This window comes from Brassica napus, chromosome C7, assembly GCF_020379485.1.
Source record: "Brassica napus cultivar Da-Ae chromosome C7, Da-Ae, whole genome shotgun sequence".
In the NCBI taxonomy this organism is placed as follows: domain Eukaryota; kingdom Viridiplantae; phylum Streptophyta; class Magnoliopsida; order Brassicales; family Brassicaceae; genus Brassica; species Brassica napus.
The window spans coordinates 45,577,491-45,590,127 of record NC_063450.1 but is presented as its reverse complement, the minus strand read 5'-3'; the positions used below and the strand labels follow the sequence as shown (position 1 = coordinate 45,590,127).

Genomic DNA, 12,637 nt, shown 5'->3' with positions numbered 1-12,637 from the left:
AAAACTCCAAAAAATATAATATTATTTTTGAAATTTTTTATTAAATAATTCATACTTTTTAATATTATATATTAATGAAGAAAACTTGTGATTCTTTATACTTTAATGAAATTTGTATTATTTCAAATGGCAATAGAAAAAAAAAAATTGATATGAGAGTATTAGTTTCTTTTTCGTTACTAATAAACTATGATAAATTTGTATTTTTTATTTATTTTAGATTTAAAACTTAATATTATGATAAGTTTTAAAATATTGCTGAATACCAAAAATTGGCATATCATTATTATGTACAAACGACATAGTAAATAATTTTCTTTTAATTTTCATGTATATTGATCGTTAGATAAAATAATAAAAGGAAAAATGATATTTAAATTAAATAGGGTATAATTTGTATAAAATTATTATCATTCACAAAATATGAAAAGTATTAATTACCATAAATATAAGGAATATTCTATTGTTAGTTTAAATAAGTAATATTTATGTTAAAATTAAATGTCAAATGACATGACATTGTAAATAATTTCAAATTCAATGATAGAATCCTAATAGGAATTATGTTTCAATACTCCATTTGTTTCATATTAAGTGTCGTTTTTAGTTTGTGCATACATATTAAAAAACTATTAATTTTGTATATTTTCTATATAAAAACACAATTACCTATACACCTAACCATATTTCAACCAATAAAAAAATTAATTGTTGAATAAAATTAATAAATTTACATGAAAAATCGAAAACAACACTTATTTTATAACAAAAAAAATTTTCAACAACGACACTTAACATGAAACGGAGAGAATAGTATAGATGGACAAAAATGAATCGAATGATTCATTAATTAGATCATAAATGTCTCAAAATCTGTATATTCCATTTGTGTCCACCTCTACCTAATATTAATGTTTTCTGTGAAATTTATTTTTATTTTTTCTGGTTAATCAAGGAAACTTGTTGGGAAAAATAACTAAGGAAACTTCAATATAATTGGAACCGAGGTTAAGACGAAACAAATAAACACATTAGTTCTGAAGTGACATTCCCTCTACATCCGATATTCTCGCATATGCATGTGGGAGCGTTACCGATTGCTCTCTTATTCGAATCAGTGTGGACGTATATTCATGATGTTTTCTTGAACATATATTCATGATGTTTTCTGAACATATATTCTTCAATCATTTTAAGCAATGACGTGTGTGTTATAATACTATACTAATACTTAACCCCAAGAAATATTTTATCAATTAGTTATTAATTTATTATGCATAATGCATTTTCCACCGGAAAAGATACGCAATTTTCAATGTGTTTTTATTTATTTAAATGTTGATCCCTTTAATGTCTCGTATTTTATGTTCTCGTCTTCTACTGACTGGTAATATACATGAGTTATTACAAGTGGATATATATTTCAGTTTCTAGAAAAGGTTGCACAAGGTAGATTGAAACCACCAAAAATTATGATATGATTACCATAAAAAAAAAGGAATTATGATATGATTGGCTGTGATTACTAATTTATGAGTGTTGAATTTAATTCATGACAACTCTAGCTCGTTTTGTAGTATAAGACAATTAAAGTGGTAGATAGACGTTTAACATATTCTTGAAACGTTTCACGTTTATAAAAAGACATTTGGTTTTCTATATATTAAACGCACACAACAAGGCAGGAAATCCAAACGTTCATCAAATCGTCGATGATAGCTATGCAGACTACAAAACCACACGCCGCCATGTTCGCCAGCCCAGGAATGGGCCACGTCATCCCGGTGATCGAACTCGCAAAACGCTTAGCTGGATCCCACGGCTTCCACATCACCATCTTCGTCCTTGAAGCCGACGCAGCCTCCGTTCAATCCCAGTTTCTCAACTCACCTGGCTGCGTTGCCAACCTTTTTGACGTTGTCGGCCTCCCGTCTCCGGACATCTCTGGCATGGTTGACCCGTCAGCCTTTTTCGGGATCAAGCTGTTGATCATGATGCGTGAGACTGTTCCCATCCTCCGAGAAAAGATCGCTGAGATGAAGCACAAACCAACGGCTCTTATCGTAGACGTGCTTGGCCTGTACGCATTACGGCTCGGTGAAGAGTTCAACATGTTGACTTATGTCTTCATCGCTTCAAACGCACGTTTCCTCGCGGTGGCTATGTACTTCCCAACACTGGACAAAGACGTGGAAGAAGAGCACATAATAAAAAAGAAACCCTTAGCTCTACCGGGATGTGAACCGGTTCGGTTTGAGGACACTCTTGAACCGTTTCGTGACCGGACGGACCCGATTTACCAGGAATGTGTTCCTCTTGGTTTGTTGTACCCAACGGCTGATGGGTTAATTGTGAATACATGGGACGATATGGAGCCCAAAACCTTAAGATCACTTCAAGACCCAAAGCTCCTTGGTCGGATTGCTCGTGTTCCGGTTTATCCAATTGGTCCTATATGCAGACCGGTTGATCCATCTAAAACCAATCATCCTGTTTTGGATTGGTTAAACAAACAACCGGACGAGTCAGTGCTTTACATCTCATTTGGAAGTGGCGGCTCTCTCTCAGCTAAACAACTAACTGAACTGGCTTGGGGGCTTGAGCTGAGTCAGCAACGGTTCGTTTGGGTGGTCCGACCACCAGTGGACGGTTTACCTTGCAGCGCATATTTCTCGGTTAACAATAGTGGAATACAAGATAGCACGCCAGATTATCTACCAGAAGAGTTCGTTAGCCGAACACACGAGAGAGGTATTGTAGTCCCTTCATGGGCTCCGCAGGCTGAGATCCTAGCCCACAGGGCTGTTGGTGGGTTCTTGACTCATTGTGGTTGGAACTCAATTCTAGAGAGCGTTGTTAATGGTGTTCCAATGATTGCTTGGCCGCTTTTTGCGGACCAGAAGCTGAATGCAACGCTGCTTAATGAAGAGCTTGGAATCGCCGTCCGGTCTAAGAAACTGCCGTCTGAAGAGATGACTTCAAGGGTAGAGATCGAGGCGTTGGTGAGAATGGTTATGGTAGGAGAGAAAGGTTGTAAGATGAGAGAGAAGGTGAAGAAGCTGAAAGTCACGGCAGCTGAGGCGGTGAGTTGTGACGGTGGATCGGCGCACAAATCTCTGTTTGGAGTTGCACAGCAATGCCAGCGCCTTTTGGGCCGCGCCAGTGGAATGGCGCGTGGGGCCTAAGAACATTTACTGTTTCAAAATGTTAAGCTTAAGTCTGTCGTTTAAGTGTGTTTCCAGGTCGTCACAAGCTTGATGCTATCATGTTTTATCTTGTCACCGTCACTTGCTATCAGTTACTATGTATCTACATCGTACAAATAAATAACCGGTGTTTAATCTTTAAGTCTTGGAATATCACACAAAAATATTTATGATTAGTACTTGACGTCATTTGTACGTTTGTTTAAAAGAACTTTTGTATATTAATATGATGATTACAAAATCATTGTCATGACGATAGCATTTGTTATATAATGTATTCTTAATGAGTTATCCGGGGTATGAATGGTAAAACCAGTTCAAGCGTTGCAGATCATGCAGATCAAGCGGGACAAGTGCAGATCAAGCGGAACATGCAGGAAAAATGCATATCAAGCGAATAAAGTAATTTATTATAAATTATGAATGGCAAAAGCAGTTCAAAACTATAAATTATATATTTAAACAATAAAAACTACACCAAAATATCAAAACAAATATCTCAAATGTTGTAGAATCGATCGGAATGCCTGTAGAATTTTTCATAAGATACTTGTACTTCTTCTATTTTCATTCTAGAGTTTTTCTTAGAGAACCGGAAGGTTACACTAATATTAAACTCTTGGTTGAACTTATCACTGCGAAACTTTCTACTAGTGGGTGTAGAATCTTCAAAACGGTAATTGGTCATAAAAATTAGTTGATCGTACAATTCAATAAATACTCGTTCTCGATTAAAAGTCCATTTAAAATTGTTTTCTCTCAATAGATTTACAAAATTTCAATCATTTACCTATATATTAACTATTTAAAAAAAAAAAAAATTATTAATTACTTATCCGTACCGACGTTTATGTAGGAAGATTTATATCTTCTTGTTTAGAAAATGTAGTGTTTTGTCGGTGATTGCACATCATGTTTATAATTTTAAAATGACAAAAATAGTATTAATGTGAGATATATAGTTTAAGCTAACCATCATACATTATTTATAAAATCAGATAAATATATTTTAAGTTAAGTGTTTGTAACAAAATTATTTATTGGCAAAAAAAAAAGAAGCATATCAACACCATATGCAGATCTCCTGTTTCTTCCACAAAAAGACAACAATATTGAATTGCATGCAGATCTCCCGATTGAACTGTTTTTAAAAACATAAAAAAGTGAATGATAACTTAAGTGTGGGAAAACTGCTTGTGCGGGAGATCTGCTTTTGTCCCACCTTTCCATTCGAACACTCATTCCTAATTGCCTTAGAGCATCTTTATCCCTCTAAAAAAAAAGGTTGCTTATGGCCTGGGGCCCTACCAAAAACACAAGCAACATCCTTTCTGCATGCAAAATAAGCACCTAGTTTTCTTTGTTGCTTGTACTGTTCGCGGGCCCCAATAACACGTGATGGTCCGCGATTGGTGCACTTTTAAATTCTTTTTTTTTATTCAAAAAGAAAAAAAAAGAATTTAAGCAACCTTCCATGGTTGCTGTGATAATGATAATGATGCTCTTAGAGCATTCCCATCAGTGAATTTGGGGGGGACTCGATTTCCAAGATAGTTTTATTGATTTTTTTTTTTTATCTTTTTCGTTTGACTTAAAAAATAAAAAATAAGCGGACTAATCGCACTGCCATATGTCGTGGGACCTGCGAAACAGTAGTGATGCCGCCTCTTACGGAAGAGGCTACAGGATATAGGTTCACAAAAGACAGCTTATTATATTATTATTTTTTCTTGGAACTCGTGTGAACTTGGGTTAAAACCTCCTATGGACATGCTCTTAGGTTATTGTATTGTAATCAAGATCTGGCTGACACAACTGATCTAGTGAAACAAAAAGAGAGTAGCTCAATTTTGTCTTATACTTTCTTTTTCTTAAGCAACGTCTTACATTTTTTCTCAACCAACTATATTAATCTCTCTCTCTCTCTAGTTATATATATGTTTGAATATGTAATTAAGGAATCTTTGATTTTTAAATCTGATTACGTAAGGAAACTTTAAATTGATTGGAACTGAGATTAAGAAGAAACAAATAACACAGTAGCTCAGATGTGACCGTATATGGTATATTGGTGTTGGTTCAAATAAAATACTTCTACCATTTTAAACTTTTTAAACTTCTACCCCATAATGTCTTTAGCCACCTCATTATGAAGTTGAGGGAATTTGCAGTTGTGTGCTGCACTAAGAAATCACATCTTGAATTTAAATCTTAGTCATTCCTCCAATCAAGTCAACAACACTGACTGGTCCAATACTCTTCTTACAACCAGATGATGATTTAGTATTGTCCAAAGAGAGACTAGCAACCACTGGCTTGGTAAAAAACACCAAAGAAGGAGGCTTATCTTGAGTCGAAGACTTGCCTGCAGCATTCTTGTACTTATATATTAAAATCCGGTGGATAACCATGAATTTTATAAAAACCGTCAACAGTGTTTCTCATATATCCACAATGTGAGACTTGTACTTTTTTTTTCTGTTTAGGATTGTTGTGGTTCTGACTTCTGAGTACGAGTAGCGTTGACATAGTATTGGTCAGAAGGTTGCGCTAAAATGTTGAATGCAGAGCATTGTTGTGAATCACAAGACCATAGCTTCTCTGGCAATGTCTTGATCCAACAAATTGTATTTCTCTGCTAACTCCGGAACAAACTTCTTCGTAATGATCTGGCTACTAATGGTCGCTTGAGATTTTAATCCTGCCAACGACTTCACTATTTAATATTTATAGTAGTGATGATCTTGGTTTAACATAAGCAATTGTACAAACCACACATAACCAGCTATACTACATATTTCACATAATTTATTAGTTTCTTTCTTTTGAGACAGAGGATGGAAAATTGTCGGGTGTTGGGTTGAATTAGTGACTGGCTTGGATTCGTAGGTTAAAATAAGTTATCTGGAAACTTGATTGAAATATGCTATTTTGGGTTTGATAATGATGAGATTTGTGACTGCAAGTTCCTGGTTTGATGAATGTACAGTTGTACACAACACAATGTGTTTAGTGGGCCAAAGAGAACAGCTAGTTATTAACGTGCAGTGTTTAGTTGTGAGAAGTAAATTTTACTAGCCATGCGATAGTTTAGTTGAGTTGAGAAGGCAAAACCTCTGATCATTGTGAGATATATAGGTTAAAAACCTGAATCTATTATTACACTAAACTAACTAGAATTATCTGCATACTTCACATTGATCTTCGACTAGTCATATTTTTTTTCAAAACCATATTCATCTGCATTCAAATTTGGCATCTTGTTTTTTATCCAACACCAAGTTTGTAGGGGAATACTAAAACATCAAAAACTCAAGCCCGTTAAAGCATGATTATTGGGAGGTTCTTAGGGTGGGTTTCCTATCGAAATATAAGAAAGAACACGTCTCTTAATTTTTAACTAAAAAACTAAGAACCGACTCTTAAATAAGTGACGAGTTAAATTCGATTAAGAACCTCACTATAAGAACCTCCCAATAATCATGCTCTTAGCATTTCAAAAAAACAGAGTTGACTCTAATATAACTCTCCTACATCTTTTATATCAATGAAAATCTTTTGCTATTGTTGTTCTAAATCAAGTTTTTTTTCTTTACCTTTCTGCACGTAATCATGTTTGATGAGCTATTTCATTTTCATTAAACGCTTTTAGAATGTAAGTCTTCTTGTATTGGGAATGTTTTCACATATGAATTGGGTAAACATAAATTTCTAGTTTTACGTTGGATTCACGAAAAAAGGGAACTCTATTTGGTCGTAAGGCCCCATCTTATTAAAACGAATTAAGTCACTAACGATTTTACCTCTCTTTGGCTCTTATTCACACGAATATAGAAAAGAAACAAAGAAAAAAAAACTATGGCGTTGTAGCAAAAAAAAAAAGAAAAGAAACAAAGAAAAGATAAACAACCTTTTCTTTTATTTGATCCCACCTCTCTTTACCTCCTGTGTACACTCCCGCATCTTCGTGTTGTGTCAGTTTCTCTAAACGATCAGAACAAGTACGACATTTACACATTTTTAATCATAACCTCTAATTTTTATTCATTGGAATCGGTTGAATCTTAAGCTCTGATACTTTTAAAGTAAGAAAGATAATAATGGCGATCAGCTACAAAAAAGAAAAGATAATAATGACGAAAAAAGAGAATTGGGAAGGAGATAAAAAGAGGGAAAAGTTATTTATAGACTAGTCATTGTCGGTTTAGGATAACAAAGAGTGTTGTATGATAATGGCAGAGTTTGGTATGAAAAGATATTTGTGATTGACCAGGAAATGAACACCAATCGTTCTTTCTCAAAAATAAACACCAATTATTTCTGTTAAAATCCACGTAAGATGGATACACTAACACAGATGAAATAATGTAACTAAAATGGCAATTTAGTTGAAAAATAGGAGAGGAAAAACCGAAAACTGGCTATTTTTAAGCTGATTTTTTTTTTTCCGTCTAAGTAGTTTTTTTATTGAATAAAGGCCGAAGCCCATCGAAACCTTACATACACCTGAAGGCCCAAATCCAGAGCCCAGAAAAAGAAACCAGACAAATTAGGCCCAAGCCCAATACCCAACAACCCATTCCCGACAACTAGCGATTCGCCCTAGCTCAAAGCCCAAACCCGAATCGTCGCCACCACCGGGAGCACCTACGTCGGAGAGGACGCGTCTCACCGGCCATTACAGGAACATGCCTCACTGTGACCGGCCTAATCCATGATCCCACACCCCCTTGACCGCCGCCGTGAGTTACTCGTGTGTTATCTTTATCGGATAGATCAATCGTCGTAGCGAGATCACAACCGCCATCGTTCGAGCAAACACCAGAGAAAATCACCGCCGCACGGAACATCACCAACTTGCACTAGACACCTCTCTCTTCCAACCACGAGAGATCGTCCTCGGATCTCAACCGACAAACTCAAGAAAAAACATGAAAAGAAAAATCCTAAACCAAATCTAGATAAAAACCAAGAGCCGACAAGGTAGGGTAAAGAAATCCTTCACCCCTCGGAGCACGAGACGGCGACGCAGGGCTGAGTAAGCCTCCACCTCCCGAAGACTTTGCCGACGACGCAGAGCTGAGGAAGCCTCCACCCTCGCGGAAGCTTAAACGGCGACGACGGAGCTATCGTAGCCTCCGCCTCCCGAAGCAAAACATGACCTCAAACGAAAACTGTAGCGACTAACCGCCGTCCTACTTCCTCACTACGAATCCAGAGCAGGAGGAGTTGCCGCCGATTGAAGTTCTCCATCAACAGCACTTTTCCCGGAACAAACCCTAGCCCAGATTCGAAAATATATCGGAAGGAACGCCGGATCGAAGCACACAGAGAGGGCCTAGACTGGATCGACAAGGAAAAGAGCCACCGGCGTCGGCACGCACTCGGACGCGCAGCCGGACGCCGGCCTTCTCTCACACGCGTTTTCTCTCTCTCTTTGACGCTTGCTTATATAAACTTACTCACTATTTTTTTTTTTTTTTTTTTAAGCTGTTTTCAAATTTTAAAATTTTAAAAATGGATTATGGAAACAAATAAATAATTTTGCATGTGAAGCACAAGTTCGTAGCTGAATCATTAGCGTGCACGTAAATCAAAGTGAGAATAAACTAGGTAAATTACTAAACTGGAAAAGCCTGATGAATAAACAGTAATATTCCTTTCCCACGACAGCCAGTTTCCCTTTTTGCCTTTTTGCTGCAGTGCACTCTCTACTGACAATAATGTACATATTGATTAACCGAGAAACAACAAGGATCTAATTAACTACTACGCATACAAGTGAAAGTAGGAGTTTCTCGATTACATGTTACTGATTATTTGAGAGATATTTACATTGTTTTTTGCTAAAAGATTAATATATTACATTGTTTGGGTAAGAAAGATTAATATATTACATTTTACAAGATATATTATTATGATTGTCATAATTGAAGAGAAATAAGTACTTGGTGAGCGATTTATCCTCTTCTTCTTCTTCTTCTTCTTCTTCTTCTTCTTCTTCATGGATTCAACTTTACCCACTCGTATCGTCCACCAAGTGGCTCATCTTTCTCAAAATCGAAATTATACCTGTAAATTGTCAAAATCGCTATATAGTTTATTAAATCTTTATTGTTTAATTTATAAGTAAATATTGATGGAGAATAGAATAAAAAATCCTACTTCCAAGAACATTCCAACATTTTATTATTCCGGAGATCCTTCTCCGCCGCCTGAAAAAAATCTTCCAGCTCGGCTTCCTTCACCGTCTCAGGGCTCTTTTTCATCTTTAACCGGCGGCGACACTCGACCTCTTGTACCTCCATAGCCGTCGAATCCTCGTGTTGCGTGTCTCTCCTATATGGAGATCAAAGACACATTTATATATATGAGAAAGTTTATATATGTACAGCAGATACGTTTCTGCTAGCTGACCGGATCAACCGATAAGTCATGTAAAATATATTTATGAGAAAACTTCAAAATGTAGCATACATAGTGTTGTTGAAGTTATCATAAGTCCACGATGTTACAGTTTGATCAAGATCACCACCGTTATCTTCCTGAAGATGGAAGGAAACTCAAAACGTATATTCTTGAAAATAAAAATATTATCAGAGAGAAAGAAGACGACAATGCTCTTACCTCAAGATCTACAAACTCTATCCTCCGTTTCGTTTTCTCTTCTGATCTATTACTTGAACAGCAAGAAACCAAGCTAGGAATCTGACACTTTTCGTCGACGGAAGAGTCTCTCCTTCGAACAAAAACGACGCTTGTCTCCGACGCACCAGCCGAGTTTCTCGCCAAGATTCCACCACAACTCGTTGCTTGTACACACGGAGAAAAGATAATCCTAGATTCTATATTTACTTCCTCCTCCAGTTTCCTTCGTTTCACCGTCGGTGGCGGTGTAACCACTCCATTTTCTTCGGACACATCTCGCTCTCTTCTCCTACCTCTCACACTTACATCTCCCGCCGCCATCGATCTCCTACGTCACCTTCTTCTAGAGACCTCTTTCTAGTAATGCATGCGTGTGCTCTCTCTCTCTAGCTCTTCTTGTACCATATGGTTTCTTGTGTTATAGTACTAGTTTATTTACTACTTGTGATGACTATGAACGGCCACGATCTGTTCTTGTCATTTTCACTGGGAAAAGCCTCGTGTGAAGAAGAAGCGAGAAGCGAATGATATTGTGGGGGGGGGGGGGGTGGGGAGGAACCAATGAGAGACTCCAATACGTAACGGGAAATCTGACGGCGCCGTTATATTCAGATCAAAATCTTATGGCTCGCTGATACGTGTCATTCATAGACTACGTTCTTACACTTAACGGCCTCAAACGTCAGGGAATCGGTGCATAGAGTTCGAGTTTCGAATATTGATTTTTATGTTTTGTTTATTTTAGTAAATAGTACTACTTGTTTTACTTTTCCAATGGAATCAAGGACGGAAGGAGAGAATGAGAATGCTTCTCGTGGTTTTAAGATAAGATCGTGATTTGTTTATCGTTGGTCGTAATAATTGCGAGTTTATGTCAGAAAGACATAACAACAGCCTTTGGTCTACAGTGAAATAACGAAAATACCAGCCAACCATCCTGGACGATCACAAATATTTCTTTCTTTCTTTTTTCTTTTTTTGCTAAATCTTTCTTTCTTTTTTGAATATAATTATTTCATTTTCCTATAACGAAAAATTCTTAGTTAACAAGAAAAAAGAAAAGAAATTCGTCTTTATTTTGAATTTTTATATTTATAACATTAGAGTTTTTTAGTTTTACTATATAGTCGTAATATTTAACTTTAAAGGGGGTTGACATCCGTATCTTTATAAATCTAGGGCCATGCATGACGGTATGTAACAGTTACGCATACAAACATATTCACATGCTTAGAAATTAGTATATTTGACGGTAAAAATTATATTTGACATTACTCATACATAAATACGGATGATCGATTAATATGTAGTGGGTCAATGTTTAAATAGGAAGTCAGAACCCGCCAACCCGGCACTTAAATTGCTTTATTATTGAATAATAATATCTTATTTTGGCTTTTGATAAATAAAAATATATACGAAATACCAAACTAATATCCATCATCTTTCGTCTTATTGTGATTCGAAAAAATTCGTCGTCCTATACATCAATTCTTGAATTCACACGATACACTGTCTGAATGTTCATCATACCATTCAATTTAATAATATGCCCACAAGCCTACTCAATCATTACTTAATATCCACTACTGTTAGTATATACTTCTTCTATTTTTTTTAGTATGTATTTGTATGTCTATTCATATTAAATTTGAACTATTAATACATCATTTTTATGATTCGATATTTTCAAAAATTTAAACTTATCATAAAATATATATATATATATATAACTAAATTAACAATTCATTATTATTAGCTAATAGAATATTTATATTATATATGTATTTTTAAAAACAATTTTTTTTTTGTTTTTTGAAATTTTTCTCTTTCATAAGCGAAGAGTATATTATATTGTGTGGCAAATGTTATTTTAATTATTATAAGTATCACAATTTCTGTCAACATATAATTATTATAACGTTTAGTTTGAAAACGTTTTATTTATAAAAAGTAAGACTTGTAATACTAATAATTTAATAAAACCTTAACTACTAAAATTCGTGGTAAACATATAGTCGTTACGATGGGTAACTTTAAATAGTGACAATTGTGATAATTTTTATATTAAACAATTACTTTTTAGTCATGTAGAACCATTTATCAAGACAAAGACTGTCGATCATGAAAAGTGAATGAATTTGCGACACATCTACATATTACTTTTTTCTAGAGGGGAAAGATATCCAATAAAACGAAAAAGACTAAGTGAATGCAGACAAGGGCACATGGGATCTTTAGTGATATGTAGTAATTATGTATAGTGGGGGCACGAAAATTCATAATTAATAAAGCCTTTTCATGTTCATAATTTGTAATTACGTATAAATGTTAGTTCGCTATTGACTAAGACCATTGTTATCTGTAGGTATTTTCCCAATAGTTTCTCAACTATTGAAATTAAAGTTCTTATGTAAAAAATTAAGATCAATTACAGCACGATAAATAAACATAAAGATCTTTCAGAATTTGTTGTGAATATTTTAAATTTTTACGTTAAAACCCCTCAACTAAGTTTGTTTTAGGTAAAAACCCCCAAACTAAGTATTTAATGAAAAAACCCTCAAACTAACGTTATTTAATGAATTAAACCCTAACAGGTCATAACTACCATTTCTACCGGTAAATCTTTAATTTAGGGGTTTCTACATTAAGTAAACATAGTTGAGGGGTTTTACCATTAAAATTTTTTTTTACAAAAAATCAAAATTTTATAATATTATTTAAAAATTAGTAACTTTTTTTGACAACATAAGCGAAAACTAAGTAACTGGACCGCACGA

At 35.1% G+C, this 12,637-nt stretch overlaps 2 protein-coding genes across 3 annotated transcripts; one reads left to right on the top strand and one right to left on the bottom strand.

The window, feature by feature from the left end:
- Positions 1–813: 813 nt before the first annotated feature.
- LOC106425653 (UDP-glycosyltransferase 72E1-like) lies at positions 814–3,343 on the top strand. Its single transcript, XM_013866369.3, has one exon. The coding sequence runs from the start codon at positions 1,713–1,715 to the stop codon at positions 3,183–3,185; it is 1,473 nt and encodes a 490-aa protein (XP_013721823.1). The 5' UTR covers positions 814–1,712; the 3' UTR covers positions 3,186–3,343.
- A 5,645-nt stretch (positions 3,344–8,988) lies between these two features.
- LOC106425640 (cyclin-dependent kinase inhibitor 2) lies at positions 8,989–10,374 on the bottom strand. 2 transcript variants are annotated; one of them, XM_013866359.3, is made up of 4 exons: positions 9,834–10,374; positions 9,684–9,751; positions 9,372–9,545; positions 8,989–9,297 (listed from the first exon to the last, which is right to left on the bottom strand). In XM_013866359.3, exons 1-4 carry the CDS (start codon positions 10,173–10,175, stop codon positions 9,273–9,275), a joined length of 609 nt encoding a protein of 202 aa, XP_013721813.1. In that variant the 5' UTR covers positions 10,176–10,374; the 3' UTR covers positions 8,989–9,272. The 2 variants fall into 2 exon arrangements, with proteins under 2 accessions (XP_013721813.1, XP_013721812.1); XM_013866358.3 differs by having other exon boundaries at positions 8,989–9,278; positions 9,834–10,372.
- Positions 10,375–12,637: the final 2,263 nt, after the last annotated feature.

Bases quoted from the DNA above. Each gene is read 5' to 3' on its own strand.
- LOC106425640 (XM_013866358.3), bottom strand. From the start codon at position 10,175: ATGGCGGCGGGAGATGTAAGTGTGAGAGGTAGGAGAAGAGAGCGAGAT. The intron at 9,546-9,683 runs GTATGCTACATT...ATCTCCATATAG, and splicing joins GATAACTTCAACAACACTAT to GAGAGACACGCAACACGAGG. The intron at 9,279-9,371 runs GTAGGATTTTTT...GACAATTTACAG, and splicing joins ATGTTGGAATGTTCTTGGAA to GTATAATTTCGATTTTGAGA.
- LOC106425653 (XM_013866369.3), top strand. From the start codon at position 1,713: ATGATAGCTATGCAGACTACAAAACCACACGCCGCCATGTTCGCCAGC.